Source organism: Furipterus horrens, unplaced genomic scaffold (genome assembly GCF_987537825.1).
Source record: "Furipterus horrens unplaced genomic scaffold, mFurHor1.1.pri manual_scaffold_6, whole genome shotgun sequence".
Lineage (NCBI taxonomy): Eukaryota > Metazoa > Chordata > Mammalia > Chiroptera > Furipteridae > Furipterus > Furipterus horrens.
Window position 1 is genome coordinate 92401276 of NW_028327176.1, and position 18416 is coordinate 92419691.

Sequence of the window (18416 nt, forward strand, 5' to 3'; positions counted from 1 at the left end):
GGAAATACCTTGCAACCTTAAATTCCTTTCCATCTCTGTAATTTTGTGATTCTAAGTATGAGAATAAATTGGCAGGATAACGCAGTTGCTTGTAGCATTGTCTGAATGTACCAAGGTTGCAGGTCCAAACCCAGTCAGGGCACATGTGGGACTCAACCAATCAGGGCATAAATAAGTGGAACAACGAACCTCCTCTCTCTCTCTCTCCCCCTCTCCCTCCCCTTCTCCCCATGCCCCCCTCTCCTCTCTCTCACCATTTTTCTCTTTCCAAAAATTAATAAATTAAATTTTTTAAAATCGAGGTATGGTGGGGAAAATTGCTTACTTTTACTTTCATTTGTGTGACTTTCATATCAAGGATTCTCAGAAAAACAGGAAAACCCATAAAATAAAAATAGAATTGAATTTTAAGCAAATGAAGTGTTTATATTAGGGCCAGAACAGGCAGGAATATAACAATATTTATATGTTACTTCAAAGAGTTCAAAAAAGTCTCACATATATTCTCATTTGTTTTTCATAGCAAGTTGCTGAGATAGAGTAACTGTAATTATCTCCATTTTGGCCAAAAAATGTCCAATTAAAATATAATCAAGAAAAATGATGGTATCAGTTCCATTATTTCATGTATGAAATACAGTAAGATAATTAGTAGTCAGAATTGCAGGAGGTTTTAGTTTGAACTTGCAACACAATGATCTTGAGCCTGTTTCTTTTGGCCACAAAATGACTGACTGATTTCTGGGTCCAATCTCAAAATTTCCTTGATTTTACAGTGCACTTAACTTGTAATGGAAAATGTCGTGACATATTCTTTGATTTCTTTCTGAAGGATATTTGCATATCTGCCATTAAGGAGAAAGATATCGAAGCCAAGCTGGCTCTGGTTATCGATAATTGGACCAACCAGAACCTGAGTTTTGCAGCATTTAAGGGAAAGGGAGAGCTCCTGCTCAAAGGAAGTGAATCGGGAGAAATTATCACCTTGATGGAGGATAGTTTAATGGTCTTAGGTTCCTTACTAAGCAACAGGTAATTTTATGATTTGGGGAGAAGGTTTTATTTTGGTATTTAGGGTTATAAAATACTAGGTAAAACCCAGTTTTGCAGTTGCAGCATAACATGAGGTTCTGATCTAATGTGCTAACTTTTGTCTGTCCCTCTGTGAACTACCTTTTCTCCCTAATGACCATGGCCTCCCTCCCTCTTTCATGATACTCATCTACCCTTCTTATTTTTTCTGGTGGTCCCCACAATTATTCTCCCTCAGATTAACAGCTTATCTCCTGAACATCTTGATTCCCCACTGAGATTACCTCTTCATTTTATTTTCTCTCTCTTTCACTCTCTGATTTGTCATCATTGCCCTCCTCCTTGGTTAAACGGACTCAAGGATTCACCCGAGGGCCCAGGAAAAGCATGCTGGCCACACATGAAAGGAATATGCCATTAGAGACTTGGCACTCGCCGATTTGCATTTTTTTTAATGGTGAAACATGGCTATATCTGTGCTGGGTCCTCTGTGGCCTGAATTAGGCAACCTGTCCATCACTGCACTACTGAACTGGCTCCAAGGTGATGTGATTTAATGCTGCTTTAGGAAGTTCCAGTGGGACTCAGATTAAGTAAGGTGTCAGGTCTTGGTCTGGGCATTAGCCACCTCTAATCCCCTGGCTGGCTATGTAGTAATTCTCAACTGTTCTTTACCCTAACACACTAAGAAATAATTTACAATGCCAGCATTAACAGAGGTCCATGTAAGGGGTGCATGGGGATTCTACACACTTTCTCCAGGTTGGGATCACTGGTTAATGAATGATATCCTGCATGACCTCTGGCCCCAGAGGTAGTCTTGTATTTGGACAATGTACTAACCCACACAGCTCCTAGTCCAGGGAGTTTAGGGTTGAGTTTACTGGGGTTAAGATCCTAGGGTGCACCCTCAGCTTTAGGGAATCTGAATAATCCTGACAAAGGTGACCATATGATATTCAGTGGCTCCTTGACTTCACAGGCTACTACTTCCCTATAGTTCACTGCAAATTTTGCCATTCTGATTTCCTGGATGATAACCTCTTAAAGAAGGACTGTAGGTTTATCTGAACAGTGTCTGTGGCCAAGGAACTCAGGATTTTAAGGCTTTCTTTATTTCTTATATACTTAACTTGCATGTAACCTGATTAATAAAAGACACTAATCCAGTTATAACCCTGGCTGGTTTGGCTCAGTGGATTGAGCGTCGGCCTGTGAGCTAAGTGTCGCTGGTTCGATCTTCCAGTCAGGGCACATCAGAGAAGGAAAACTCTGATTCCAAAAAACCTCCGCTGCCTTGCGGCATACCTCTTCAGGGGAAAGGCTAAGGGAGTAAACCCCGACAGAAAATCCGGAGCCGGAGTCCCTAAGGCGGTTTGACGTTGTAGTCAACACCGGCAACTCCTGCGGCGCACCTGAAGCCAAGCTGTATTGACTCCGTCTTTCCCTTGGATCCTTCAGCTGCGAAGAGAGGGGGGGTCTGCTGCATGGGCAACAGCAGACCCTCCATATCACCCTGCCCAGGCTCTGTAGCTTCAGCTTCACTGGAGAGGACACTCCAGCGTCATCGCAAGATGTCGATTCAACACGGGAGGAGACAGATACCGTGTCACTCCCGAGTCGGACTGCACAACCATTCTCGGCGGTGCAGATAGACTCTTTAAGAAGCTACACCATCGTCTCTCGAGACGGACGGCTGCCGACGACGACGACGAACCTGATTAATATAGTATCTCTTCATAGTACTAGTAAACTCAGTGTTGAGGCTCTGCCAAAAAAGGGTGTAAAGATTTCAAAGAACTCACTACATTCTAGAAGATTCTCCTAGAGAATTTTGCAGCACCAGCGGACCTACAAAGCCTTTTCCAGAGCCAATCACAGACTCATCTTCTAGCAGGCAGTGCCTTTTGGATCTCTAGGGCTACCTGGAGATTGTACATCTCCATTCGTGTGACTTGACTCTAGATGTTGTGTGATACTTTCCTGATGGATCCCTGATTTCACTGGGCTCCACGGGTATTCCTATCAGTCCTGGCAGGTTCCTCCATGCTAAGCTATGCAACCCAGCTACCTGACCAAAGGACAGAAGCTGGGTATGCTAGATTTTATTTTAGATCTCCCTTTTTCATGTAGGGAACTTACATATCATCAAAGATAGCTCTTATTTTTTTACCTATCAGTAGGACCACTTTTGGCCCAAATATCTAGGTGCTTCAACTTCCTGAAATGATTTGAGTGTATATTTTTTACTTTGAAGATGCTTTTGGAATGTTGACTGCCTTTTAGCTGTAGACCAGTGGTCAGATGGACAGTATATAATGGGTGTTGAGAAAAAAAATGCCTCTTATTGCCTGAACAACTCACCTGCCTCCTGGGATCAATTTTTGTGCAACTCCTTTTATACATCTATGTATAATATAACAAGACTTTCAGAGAACTCAGGTATCAGACTACACCCAGAAGAACTCCATTTTGTATGTGAGGACTTTAAGTCATCCTGTTCTGGATCAAGGAAAGTTTTAAAACCCTAGGCAACATGTGCTGCTGACAAGGCATGCCAGAACTCCTTGACATTGCCACAAACTGAAGTCAGCTCTTTAATCCAGCTGTAGGGTATTGGGTCCTTACCAAGTAGCTTCCCATTACTTCCTCATGGCATCCACTCTTACTTTCCTCTTGTTTTGTTATGCCATAAACCCTACCACTAGCCCCGATGGTCATAAAACAGGAACCATGCTATTTTGGGGTAGCTGTCTCGGAACTCTAGCACTGCAGAATCTAGGCATAGTGCCTGGTGGAATGAGCAGTCCATGGGTAGGAAGGGGACACCTGTAAGTAGATATCAGACCTCAAACTTGACCCTGGCCTTGTGATAATAGTTCCACAAAACAGTAACAAATAGTGTCCTGTGTGTTATTCTCATGGGTGGACCCTACTTGGATTTGGCTCACAAAAATCTTGGAAAACTGTTTTGTTCCTTATTTTCCCTTTATTCCCAGAAGCAACCAGCACAATTCCTTTTCCAGACCTCTGTGGCATAGAACTTGGCCCATTTTCCTCTTGATTGACTAACAGATGGGAATAAGGGAATCACTATACTAGTCTTATTTATAAAAAGCAACAATCTCATTAGTTATAAGAAATTTATTGGGGACTTCCATTTAGGAAAAAAATGTTCATTTCCAAAGGAATGTTTCTCCTATAATTTGTTAGGCTATACTATTTTCTGAGTTATCATTGAAATGTAATATTTTCTCATTCTTTTCAGATATAATGCTCCATTTAAAAAAAATATTCAGAATTGGGTGTATAAATTGTCCACTTCCTCAGATATAATTGAAGAGTGGCTAGTAGTCCAGAACCTTTGGGTTTATCTTGAAGCTGTCTTTGTAGGTGGAGATATTGCCAAACAGCTGCCTCAGGTAAATGTGTTTTTCATAACTATGGATAGAATAAGTTGATGTGTGTTGTCTATATGTCTTCACAAAGACATATGGTCATGTCTTGGTTATTTACACCATGGGTTGGCAAACTATGGCTCACTTGCCTGTTTTTGTAACGTTTTATTGGAACCCAGACATGTCCGTTCATTTATTTTCTGTTTAAAGGCTTTAACATTGCAACAGTAGGATTGAGGAGTTATAACAGAGACTATATAGCCTGTAAAGCCTAAAACATTTAACTATCTCACCCTTTACAAAACAAATGTTTTCTAAGTGACATTTTTTAAATTTAATTTATTTTTTTAGAGAGAGGGGAAAGGAGGGAGAAAGAGAGGGAGAGAAACATCAGTGTGTGGTTGCTTCCCACACGACCCCACTGGGGACTAGGCCTGCAGCCCAGGCGGTGCCCTGACTGGGAATGGAACTGGAGACTTTTTGTTTCACAGGCCAGCACTCAACCCACTGAGCCACAGCAGCCAGGGCTTCTAAGTGACCTTTGAGTTACATTCGCAGAAAGAAAATTTATATATTTTCAAACTGAAAAAATTTCAAGTTGTTTGAGTATGTGAGGTACATTGAAGTTGGTACTGTTAAATGATAGCAGTTCATCTCTTCCAAGAGTTAATCTTCTAATATCCCACTGAGAGTAGAATTTAAATTAATCTGTATTCTATAAGTGCAATTAAGTATTAGTAAGTCAACTAATGGTACAGCAGAAATATGCTATGGGGCACAGAAATTTTGTCTTAGAAGAATGTAACGAATTGTTAAAAAAGCTCTGTTAGAGCCTTTTAAATAAATGTCAATAACTCACTAATAGCTTTATTCTGTGAAGGTAACTTCCCTTTTATAAGATTAAGCCTCCTCTTTCTGAATTTCCACACCTATAAACAGGATCTATACAAATTAAAAATCAAGGATAAAAGAGTTTTGAAAATGACAGATTTTCCTTTATTAACACATTTTTGAAACACAAATCTTTTCTTTTTTAATCAGAATGTTGCATTTAAAAATGCACTTGAAAGTTTTAAAATAAGCAAGATTATGCCAATTTCTAGAGGCATTTTTGCAATTGAGTGCAAAGCTTACTATCATCCATAGTAAGCAGAAAATTTTTACTTGCAAAAATGTAATGAAGCTTTGTTTTGGGTTTTTACTGTTTTCTTCTTTCTTTTTCCTGTGGTATTATTGAGCTGTAATTAGTCCAAGGATCTTAAGTTCAAATTATTGTCCTACTTTTTCAGTTTTCTCATTAAACCAAAACACCAGGAGTGCTGAAAGACTAGATTTGAGCTTGAAGTTGATAGCTTTGCCACTTAATCATGTGGCACTTTGGAAAATTTATTAAATGTAAGGAAACTATTGATCAACTCTATTGTGATAAAGCAGTATTTCAATAAGCAGTTTTGTGACAGGTTTGTTTGTTTTTTCAGAATTAATTCAGATGAAAAAAGAATTACCTTTTAAAATTATATAGCCTGAAACTATTGTTATATGTTAATTGACCATAAAGGCGTAGGTTTATTTCTGGGCTCTTTGTTGTGTTCCACTGATCAATATGTCTGTTCTTATACCAGTACCAGGCTATTTTGATTACAGTGACCTTATAGTGTAGTTTGATATCAGGTATTGTAATACCTCCACCTTTGCTCTTCTTTCTCAAGATTGCTGAGGCTAGAATCCTGAAACATCAGTACAAAAAATATATGCACCCCTATATTCATAGAAGCACTATTTATAATAGCCAAGATTTGAAAACAGCCTAAGTGCCCATCAGTAGATGAGTAAATAAAAAAGCTGTGAAACATTTACACAACGGAATACTATGCAGCAGTAAAAAAAGAAGGAACTCATATCTTTTGCAAAAGCACAGATAGACCTGGAAACTATTATACTAAGTGAAATAAGCCAGTCAATGAAAGACAGATACCACATGATCTCACTTATATGGGAATTTAATGAACACAATAAACTAACATACAAAATAGAAGCAGAAGCATAAAAACATGGAAAAGACTGAAAGCTGTCAGGGGAAGGGGTGCTGGATGAAACATGGTGAAAAGATTAACCAAGGAACATTTATGCATGACCCAAGGACATGGACAATGATATGGGGATTGACTGAGGGAGGGGAGAGGGTGGGGTTAGGTGGAGATGGGGAAAAAAGAGAAAAAGTGGGAATAACTGTAATAGTGTAAACAATTTAAAAAAAAATTTTTTTAAAGCAGCCTGAAACTAATAAAGGCTAGTGTGAAGAATGGTAGGAAATTCCAAAGTAAATACTTTTGCTTTATTTAAGTATCCAAATGCTAATTTTTTACTGACTCTGCATTTGTTTTTAGGAAGCAAAACGTTTTCAGAATATTGACAAGTCATGGGTGAAGATAATGCAGCGAGCTCATGAGAATCCCAATGTGATCAGTTGCTGTGTTGGAGATGAAACCATGGGGCAACTGTTACCTCATTTACACGAACAGCTGGAAGTATGTCAGAAGTCACTGACAGGGTAAGTAAGGGGTTCATCATTTTATATGCGCTGGTGTTGTATCCCAAGCAGGATCATATATTTCTGGTTTGGTGGTGATGGTGGGAGTGATGATAGGAATTTAACATTTCTCATAAATTTAATTTTTATGCAAAAAAAATACATCTTCTACTTGGGGGTGAATGAGTTAAGGCATTGTATTAGTTTTGTAGAGCTGCTGTAACGAATTACCATAAACTGTGTGGCTTAAAACAACAGACATTTATTTTCTCATTACTGTAGGCCAGAAGTCTGAATTCAAGGTGTCAGCACCTTCTGAAAGCTCTAAGGGAGAATCTCTCCTTGTTTCTTCCAGCTTCTGGTGGCTCTAGGAGTTCCTTGGTTTGTGGCTAAATAACTGTGACCTCTATCTTTGAATTTATTTATTTATGTATTTTTCCTTCTTGAGGACACTTACTGGATTTAGGGCTTATCTGGATAATCCAGAATGATTTCTTCTTGAGCTCCTTAACTTTAATACATCTGTCAAAACCCTTTTTCCAATTAAGATCACATTCACAAGATTCCTAGGAACAGAATGTGGACCTATCTTTTGGGAGGCTTCCATTCAGCCCAACACAGGCATGGAGTAGAGATGTGCTCTAACAGAACACTTTATCAGACAAATTCACGGATAATTTTCTTAAAAAGTTCCGTCTCGGTTTCTTTGTGAAATAGGACGAACATATATCCTGATTTGTCTAACTTTATGCCTCTTTCTTAGCTTAGTGGTTATTTGTCCCCACGTCTACTCAAAACGTGATTTGTGGGTAAATTATGTGTTCATCCTGGGTTTAAGTCATACTCAGAGGTTCACAATACCCTTAGGTTACAGGAGAGCTCTTGCTAGATGGGGCAGGCTTGTTCTGAATCCCTTTCTTGTTTTCACTCATTTTCCCAAGTGACATACATGGCATAGCATGGACTTTGGTTCTAACAGAACATTTCAGAGGCAAATGGGAAGCGACTAGAGGTGTTTGCTATTGTCTTATTGAAGATGTTAGTAATCATATCTTGGCTAAAAATAAATAATCCAGGAAAATATCATTTGGTAACATGATTTTATTTAAAGGTATTTGGAGAAGAAGCGATTACTATTTCCAAGATTCTTCTTTGTATCTGATCCAGTTCTCCTGGAAATTCTTGGACAAGCCAGTGATTCCCATACCATACAGGTATAATCGAAGTATCTGTTACCTAAACCTTTTATTTTCCCACAGCATACATAATGGGTAATAAAAAAAGGAGCTAATATTTTTAAAGTGGAGGCAGGGAAGAAGAGTATTAAAAATTATGTTGATTGTAAAATGTCCTTTTTTTTTTTTTTTCCTCTGTATTTGTAGCCCATCAGCCTGAGGCAAGGGCCATATAGATTATGCCACTCATCAGCTGGATGACCTTGGCCAGCTTCTTACTTTTCCTGCACCTTAGTTTTCTCGCCTATAAAATCAGAATACTAATAGTTCCCATCTCATAGGATTGCCATAAAGATTATATGAGATAATGCATTGAAAAATATCTGGCATACATTACGTGTTCCATAAATGTAATTCATTATTATGTGTATTTAGTCTAAATATTTTTAGATCTAATAGAGCTGATTTGTCTTTTTTTTTTTCATGCCGAATACTTCTCAAATGCTTTTAGCCATATTCCAAGGCAATATTTCCAGGAGGAAGAGAGAAACTATAGATAACTGGGCATGGGAGGCATTGAAACACCCTCCCAGGGCCAGTTCTGGTTTGGAAATCTAGAAAACTGCTAATAATATCTTCCCTGTTAATTCCCAGGAAGTTGCGGGGCTGAGGAAAGAGAGAGGTAAAAGCTGTGTAAGGCAGAGGTGGAGACAAGAGAGAAGGCAGGACAAAGCTGGGGAAGGACAGTCATTAGTCCAGTCTCCAAGGACCTGGAGGACAGTTCTCTGGGGCGGGATTTGAAAGGTGGGCCTCCAAGTCAGTCAAGGGTCAAAGCAGGGTCTTTATTTTATTGTATTCTTTTTGAAACAGTGAAGTAAATTACTAATCTTTTACAAAGATTTAAAATATTAAGGCCTTTTAAAACATCTCATTGGCTTTTTGTTTAGGCTCGTGTATGACTGTTTTACTCTGTCTTCTTTCAGCCACATCTCCCTGCAGTATCTGACAACATAAATGAGGTGACATTTCATTCAAAAGAATATGATCGTATCCTGGCCGTCATATCAAGAGAAGGAGAAAAAATTATGGTAATTTAACGTGGTTAAACTTTTGTTATTATGATTTCTTTAAAAATTTAGGTTGAGGAGAATGCAATTCTCTTATGAAAAAAAGGAGGTGGTCTGGACTTGGGTTCCAGTTCGTTCTGCAGCCCTGTGTTGCAAACTAGTCTGGACAACTCATTTAACGTATCTGAGACTCACTTTATCACCTATAAAATGGAAGTTTATGCCAGATGATCTTTATAGTTCCTTGCTCTTCTAGTATTAGTTGATTTTACTGTTTTACATATTTAAAATATAAATATAAATATGACTCTTTGCATTGAAGAACTATGATTTATCAAGTGTGTGACATTTGTAAAAATCCCAAATTATTATCAACTGGTAATATATTTGTAATATATTTTTTAGTTGGATAATCCTGTTATGGCCAAAGGTCCTGTAGAGATTTGGCTTCTGGAATTGTTAAAAATGCAGATGTCATCATTACATAACATAATTCGATCTGCATTCTATCAAATCAGCGATTCAGGATTTCAACTCTTACCTTTCCTCAGTCACTTTCCAGCACAGGTGAGAACACACAATATTTAAATGATGTTTATAAGAAATGGAAATAAGGGGGTAGGATACTCAGGAGGCAGTCAGCCTGATGGTGTGGAGGCTGTTGTAGCTTTGAACTAGTTAGGGAGCCCTACCCACCCTCCGCTCTCAACCACCTGCTTGTCCGCCAACACCATTCTAGGCCCACCCATCCCATCCCCCAGTAGAGGATTTGCCACTGTTCTCCCATCATTGGGACTAAAACCACTTATGGAAAATTTTATTTTATATATAAGAACAGGTAGATACAGGTACAGATATAGAATGGATGTGGATATATATATAAATGGAATGAGCATTCATTTTCCTGAAACAAAATCCATCTTGCTTTTTATTTTCCCTTCAAGTGATTAAAAATTGGCATAGTCTGTTAAACAAGGACTTCTCATGCAACTAACTTTTGAAGGAGAGAAGACCTTGAAAGAGGCTGGGGTTGGAGCAGGTGTTCTCTCTCTCAAGTCCTATGGCTCTTCGAAGTGCAGAGTTATGTGCCAAGTATTATAAAAACCAGATATAGAAAATTCCAATAGTTTCATTACATTTTCAGCTGGGGTAAATGGAAAGCAATGACTTGTGATCTGGGTCAGAGATAGTATGGCATAGAAGACAACAGATATCCAAGGAAAATGTAGGCAGTTTTTGCCCAAATCATATTTCTTCTCCACCTGCTCTTGCCAACCTGCATTCCAAATTCTGAATGACTGCACACAAAGTGGAGATAGCTGAAATGATATGAAATTATTTATTCAAACAGCACAAGTACAGATATAGAATCAAATTTTATTGGAGAGAATACTTTAACGTTGTGATTTTAAAATAATGTATAGTATATGATTGACTCATGGACATGGACAACGGGGAGGGATATAATTGTGGGAGAAGGGATGGGCTGGGAGGGGGGAGCAATAGGGGAAAAATGGGACAACTGCAATTGAATAACAAAAAATAAAATTAAAAAAAAAAGAAAAAGAAAATGTATAATGTCCTTGGCAAGCTTTAATATATTTATTAGCATTATTAACTTTCTGATAAATCCTTATAGCATAGTTTATTTCATAAGCTGAGAAAATAGCTCCTTGGACTAAATTAACATACTCTTCTCCCAGGAAAGCTTGATCACCTTGAATATTCTGAAGGAGAGGCTCAGTCTAGTTTAGACAGAGGAGTTAGCGTTAAAGGTGAAACAGTTGAAGAGCAAGTTCTAAGTGATGGTCAAGTTGAACAAGATATAGCAGGAAAGTAGACTAGCTTTCAGGATTTTCTTTAGTGTGAAAATATGCATATATATATATATATATATACACACACACACAAGTAAAGAAGTAAAATTTTAAACAATTTTAGATAAAAATCTAGACATCGAAGTGGGCAAATTTCAGTTCCTTGGAAAAATTGCTTTAAAGAGTAATATATATTCATTCAATATGTACTCATTCACTATATACACTACTCTTTACACTAAAATGTAAATTTAAGATTTTATTTAAAAAGTGTTTTAAATATTTTTCTACTTTCTTTTAAAACATATTTAAGATTATAAATGCAATGCAAACATTTGGAAAAACATGAAAAATATAACAGTGAAAAAAATTCCCATATTTTTACTACTTGGAAATGATGACTAAATATTTAGTGTATTCCCTTTCAGTATTTTTTAATGTGCTTATTACAGGCATCAAATAATATTGAAAAGAATGAGCATTCTTACTTTGTTTTTTATTTTAATATCTTCCAGTTTTTATCATTAAGTCCTCTGCCTTCTTAAATTAAGTAAAAAACATAATTTAAACTTTTCTTGATGACTTGGGATAGTCATTTAAAGGTAAATTTTTAGAATATTCCACTATGCAGTGATTTTTTTTTCAGGGTCTGCACCCTGTTTGCCTTACACTGCTGTTTCTGTATTGTTTCTCTTTGCTTTTCCCATCTTAATGCCGTCATCTGCTGCCGTCAGGATCAGAATCTGTTGCTGTTGGGAGCTGCCTGACACTGGCCATTTCCTCCACATTCTGTTGCTCACCTTAGCCAGGGGCTTTCATTTATCTTCACCTACAGACCCCACGATTGGCCACTGCTCTAGCAGGGAAAAGCATCGAAGTTCCCGAGGAGGCAGGGACTAGGAAGGGGTTTTACTCCAGCTTTACCCACATCAAATGCCCTGCCTCCCACACTGCTTCCAGTCCTCTGCCAAATGTGGGGTTCCTTTTCAGGCCAGATGACTTTCTATCTGTCCTTTAACTCTGCAAATCAACAAATGTGACCAAAAGGACAAGTGCTGCATGGAAGAGGTGATGGTGGGGGATACTCTGATCACTTTTACTCCCTTAGCTGGGGCAGAAATTGTAGGTCGGGTGACATTCACTCACAGTTTCCTTTTTGCCTTCATCAGGAGACAAAGGACAAGCTTCTCCCCTTCCCACTTTCTGTCTCTCCCTCCTTCAGATAAATAAGTAGGAGAGTTGACGTAAGTAAAGATATGGGTATTAGGGAGAGTGGAGGTCAAGAAAGGAGATAGGCAGCGTTTCTTTTCAAAAAGTTGCAAAGAAACATTTGGGAAACTATTTTTAGGAGTGGAGAAATGCATGTCCCTTTTTTAGTTTAAAATTATTAAAACCCTGTTCACCTTCATGTGAATGTGACCACCAAATTTTATTGTAAAATGTGTTTTAAATATTTGGCTTATTTGTCTGCTGCATTTGTAGGTTGGGCTTCTGGGACTTCAGATGCTGTGGACACATGATTCCGAAGAGGCTTTACATAATGCAAAAGATGACAGGAAAATCATGCAAATGACCAACCAGAAATTTTTGGATATTCTAAATATTCTAATTAGTCAGACAACACATGACCTAAGCAAGTTTGAAAGAGTGAAATTTGAAACTCTAATTACTATTCATGTGCATCAGAGAGATATTTTTGATGACTTGGTAAAGTATCTTTTTTTCTTAATTTAAAGTAATTTAGTGTACTAGTTAATAATTTAGTACTCTTAAAAACTGGAAAAATGAGTATTATACTTCCCACTAACTTATATTAAATGTCTTATCTATCTGGTTCTTTTTCACAATTGTCTCCATAGAAACCATTTCTACAAATATCTACATTTGGAGGTTTAAACAACCATATATGTATATATACATTTGCCATTCTGAAAGTCTGTGATGTGAACTAATTGTTTCATTAAACCAAATAATAGGGACATGATACAGTTTAGGTGAGATTGGTCATGAGTTATGATGGGCCAATTGGGAAGGAAGTCCAGATCAAATAGATTCAAGCTTCAGAGAACTCTCATGGATGTTTGTCCAACTATCTGATGGTGTCCAACAGGACATCATGGACTTGATTTGGACAAGGTTTTGCAGGATGGGAGTGAGAGGAGTAGCATTTGAATTACCTTTGGAAATAGAGCCCTTAGTAACTAATGACCTCGAGCAAGACCAAGTTCTTCTAAAGCAGTGGTTATCTATTCTAGCATAGGGGCCCCAAGAGGTTTTGATATACCAACTTTTGACTATCTTTGTCATTAACATTGTTTTATTTTATTTGTCTTAAAGGCACCTCTTTTCTTTATTAAAGACACATAATTTATGCAATTTTGGACCCTTTTTTGTAAAATATGATCACAGGCAATCTGCTTCAAACTTGTATCAGAAGTTCTGATCAGATAAGTTATATTATTGAAGATTGAAGGATATGCAGTCTATTTATTCCCCTGGAATTGAGATCCATGCTTCTCAAAGTATTGTATGCCAACCAGTTGTATTGGCATCTCCTGAAAGCTTGTTAGAAAAGCAGAATATTCAGCCTTCTCCTTCCACTACACCATTCTTGATGTACTGAGTCAGAATGTGCATTTCAAAAAGATTCCCAGAGCAGAAACACTGCTCTAGGATTTATCTCTGGATCAAGCAAATCACCAAGCATACTTAGACCTTATTTCTATTGCCTTCTACAGATTTGCTCTCACTGACTTGCAGTTGCCCTTATACTTTGGTTTTCACTGAAGCCCAGTGGAATCCAGTACTGTATCTGCTAAGGCTGAGGAATATGTGTCTATCACTGACTCTTAAAACTGAAGTCCCATGGAAGAAAATTCTTTTAAATTTAAGTGCTGACCAAGACATTACTTCCCATACAAAATGGATTTTTAAAATCTATACACAATTAAAACCATGAAGCTGTTTTCTTTTGTCTTAATTACTATTGAACTTATGGTCAGTTTGCATCCCAACTAAAATGAGATTTCTTGGCCAGCATATTTGAATTGTATTTTTTCATGTGTACTGCTTAGAATAGCTTGTTATACAGTAAGAACTCAATAAATATTAGCTGTTCTTTCTTATCACTTTTTAATATTACAATTGATATAAAATACTGTATTAGTTTCAGGTGTACACATGGTGACTAGACATCATACAACTCTCCAAGTGATCATCCTGATAAATCTTGCACCCATCTGACATTACACGTGGCTACCAGAACATCACTGGCCACATTCCTTATGCTGTACTTTACATCCCAATGACTATTCTGTAGCAACCAATTTGTATTTCTTAATCCCTTTATCTTTTACACCCATGCCCCCCAACCCCCCTTGTACCTGGCAACCATCAAAGAGTCTTTTGTACCTATGAGTCTGTTTCTGTTCTGCTTGTTTATTTTGTTTTTTTATTCAGTTGTTGAGAGGTATGTATTCATTGCCATTTTACTGTTCATATTTTTATCTTTTTTCTTTCTTCTTCTTAGAGAAGACCCTTTAACATTTCATATAATAATGATTTAGTGGTGATGAACTCCTTTAGCTTTTTGTTGTCTGAGAAGTTCTTCATTTGTCCTTCAATTCTAAACGATAGCTTTGCTGAGTGGAGTAATCTTGGTTGTAAGTCCTTGCTTTTTATCACTTTGGATATTTCTTGCCACTCCCTTCTGGCCTGTAAAGCTGCTTTTTTAAAAAAAGATTTTATTTATTTATTTTTAGAGAGAGGGGAAGGTAAGGAGAAAGAGAGGGAGAGAAATATTGATGTGAAAGAAAAACAGATTGGTTGTCTCTCATGCATGCCTGGATTAGGACAAACCTGTAATCCAGGCATGTGCCTTGATTAGGAATCAAACCAGCAAAGTTTTGCTTTGCAGAACAGTGACCAACCAACTGAGCCACATGGGTCAAGACTGGTCTGCAAAGTTTCTGTTGAGAAATCAGCTGACAGTCTTTTTTTTGTGGTATTAAAAATGTCTGCTGTAATCTTATTTTTAAATTTTTATTTATTTTTTTCTTTCATGTAACCCCCCCAACTTTAGCAAAGTACAAACTGAAAACGTTATGTATATTTAAGGTGTACAATGTGATAATTTGATATACAAGGTCTGTCTGGTAAAAGTCCAACCATTGTTAATATAATGAGAACAGTTTGCACAATATCAGTGTAACCTGGCAGCCTGGAATGTGCATGCATGAACAATGATGACTTCACTGTACTAGTCAGTGGGGGCGGTAGACACCACTGAGTGAGCATGTGTACTGTGTGATCATCACATTCAAAATGACTGAGCGAGGAGAACAACAAATCTGCATCAAATTTTGTGTTAAGCTTGAACATTTCTCTGTGGAAACTTGTCTTAGTGATTCAGAAGGCTACACTTATGGGCAACTAGTAATTGGCAGCTTTAGCACAAAACGCGCCCACTCATGCATCACATCGTCTGCAGAGTTTTTTAGTGAAACATCAAATCACCCAGGTGACTCAGCCCCCTTATAGCCCAGATTTGGTGCCCTACAATTTCTGGCTTTTCCCAAAACTAAAATGACTGTTGAAAGGGAAGAGATTTCAAACCATCAATGAGATTCAGGAAAATACAACGGGACAGTTGATGGTGATCGGGAGAACTGTGTGAGGTCCCAAGGTGGCTACTTTGAAGGGGACTGAGGTATCATTGTCCTGTGTACAAGGATTTTTGTATCTTGTATCTTCTTCAATAAATGTCTCTATTTCTCATATTACATGACTGGGTACTTTCTGGACAGGATACTTTCTGAAGTATTTATTACAGTCAAACTAGTTAACCCATCTCTAAAGTCACATAGTTACCTTTGTGTGTATGTGTGGCGGGGGGTGGGGGGTGTCTCTTACCAAATGCCAAGTATAAAATATAGTAGTATTAACTATAGTCATTATACGGTACATCAGGTCCCCAGAACTTATTTGTCTTATAACTAAAAGTTTATACCTTTTGACCAACAACTTCCCATTTTCCCCATCTTCATCCCCCCCCCCCCCCCGCAGCTGACAATCTTATAGGAGCTTCCTTGTAGATAACTAACTGCTTTTCTCTTGCTGCTTTTAAGATTCTCTCTTTGTCGTTAACCTTTTGAATTTTAATTATGTGTCTTGGTGTGGGCCTCTTTGTATCCATCTTGTTTGGGACTCTCTGCACTTCCTGGACTTGTATGTCTATTTCCTTCACCATGTTAGGGAAGTTATTTATCATTATTTTTTCAAACAGGTTTTGATTCCTTGTTCTCTCTTTTCTCCTTCCAACTCCTGCATGATGCAAATGTCGGTACACTTGAAGTTGTCCCAGAGGCTTCTTACACTATCATCATTTTTTGGGTCCTTTTTTTTTCCTGTTCTGATTGGGTGTTTTTTGTTTGCTTGTATTTCTAATCACTGATTTCATTCTTGGCTTCATCTACTCTACTGTTGATTTCCTGTAAATTATTCATTTCAGTTAGTGTATCCTTCATTGCTGACTGGTTCTTTTCTTTTATGGTTTCTATGTCCTTTTTCGTGCTCTTGAAGTTCTCACTAAGCTCCTTGAGCATCCTGATAACCAGTATTTTGAACTCTGTATCCATTTCATTGAGCTCTTTTTCTGGAGATTTCTCCTGTTCTTTCATTTGGGACCTGTTCCTTTGTCGTCACATTTTGGCTGCTTCCTCATGTTCATTTCTGATATTAGGTAGAGCTGCTACATCTTCTGAACTTTGTAGAGAAGCCTTATGTAGTAGGTGTCCTAAAGGGCCCAGTGGTGCAGCCTCCTCAGTCACCTGAGCTGAGCACTCCAGGTGCCCCCCTGTGTGGGCTGTGTGCACTGCCCAATTATAGTTGAGCTTTGATTGCTGTTTGCATCACTGGGAATGTACAGCAGATGAGCTGCTATGCAGGAGCTGACCCTACAGAGCAGAACTTGCATCAGTGGGGCTATTGTGCTCATCATGTCTTCCCCTTGAGTGTGTCACTTGTGGAAGTGGTAGAGTTGTGATCTGGCATGGTCTGAAGCTGTCCACCAGGAGCACTAGCTCTGGGGCCCCTTAGGAGGTGCAAGGTCAGCCACAGAGCTCTCTGCTGATGGTTACTACTTGTACTGGGCTTGGAGGTGCCAAAGAGAGGCCAAGCTTCAAACTAAGGCCTGATGCCACCAGTGCCAGGCCTGAGGCAGTTATATAGATGCCAGATGCTGCTTGTTTGAAAGATTTTAGGAAAGTCTGAAACATGAGGCAAGAGAGACCATTTGTATGGAAAAGCCACTGGAAATGGCTTAGGTGAGCCCACAAGTTGGGTGGGGTGTAATCTCGGAATCACCAGGGCAGGACGAACATTATGAGCCAAGATGATGAAGACTTAGATATGGTGTCCACCTGTGGTTTTGTGGGGGTGGGGGAGAATCTCAGAAAAAGAAACAATGGCCTCTACCAACACTTTTGTCTGGGAGAAAGCAACTCCTTCAGCTCTCACTTCGATGCCAGACAATTCAATTCCTTCCTGTATGTTCCTGATGCCTTTCAAGCTGCTGCCCCAGGTCTGGAGTGCCGAGCGAGCGAGTCCAAGTAAGTCTGTGCACAAGTCCTTTAAGAGGAATATCTGGGACTTCAGAAGCCGTCTGTCTCACTTAGCCACATCCCTGCTGGCTTTTACAAATAGAAGCTATGAGGACTTCTCTTCCTGGTACTGGAACCCTGGGCTAGGAAGCCTAGTATATGGGGCTAGGACTCCTCATTCCTCAGGGTGGGGGACCTCTGCTGGTGAGATATCCCTCCTGATTTTTATCTGCCATATATGGGTGTGGGACCAGCTCATTCAGCATCTCCACCCCTCCTACCAACTTCTTCGTGGCTTCTTTAAATGCCTAGTTGTAGGTCTTCCATTCATTTAGATTTCAGGTCGTTCTAAATGATGGTGGTTCTGTAGTTTAGTTGTAACTTTGATGTGGTTGTGGGAGGATTTGAGTATTGCATTTATGTACATCACTGTCTTGACTGGAAGTCTCCTCTAGCTATTCTTTCTTCAGCCTTTTCCATCTCCTCTCACCATCTTAATGGATTGTTGAAAGTAGCTAGCTGACTGCATTTATATGGCTGTGGGTCCCATGTTAAAGAGCAGAGTCCCTGGGGGTAGCACTGGTTATGTTACATGAAAGTAGCTCTTTTAAGGTGATAAATACAAACTGTGCTTTAGGAGGGAAGCAAAAATTCTTAACTGGAGGGAAGGCAAGGTCACAAACTATGAAATGATAAAATAACAAAAGGCAAGCTTGTAAATAGCATGGAGGCTTGATTAGATGGAGCTCTGAACATTGTACATATGTCAGAGGTCCTTTTTTAGTGTCAGCTGAATGA

At 38.6% G+C, this 18416-nt stretch overlaps 1 protein-coding gene across 1 annotated transcript in view; it reads left to right on the forward strand.

The window, feature by feature from the left end:
- DNAH8 (dynein axonemal heavy chain 8) overlaps positions 1-18416 on the forward strand; it is a 273301-nt gene that overhangs the window by 99803 nt on the left and 155082 nt on the right. Inside the window, exons 32-38 of the mRNA XM_090280432.1 lie at positions 833-1032; positions 4301-4454; positions 6818-6981; positions 8072-8174; positions 9119-9223; positions 9608-9769; positions 12502-12726. Coding sequence (XP_090136558.1) covers positions 833-1032; positions 4301-4454; positions 6818-6981; positions 8072-8174; positions 9119-9223; positions 9608-9769; positions 12502-12726 — 1113 coding nt within the window. The remainder of the gene's footprint in view (positions 1-832; positions 1033-4300; positions 4455-6817; positions 6982-8071; positions 8175-9118; positions 9224-9607; positions 9770-12501; positions 12727-18416) is intronic.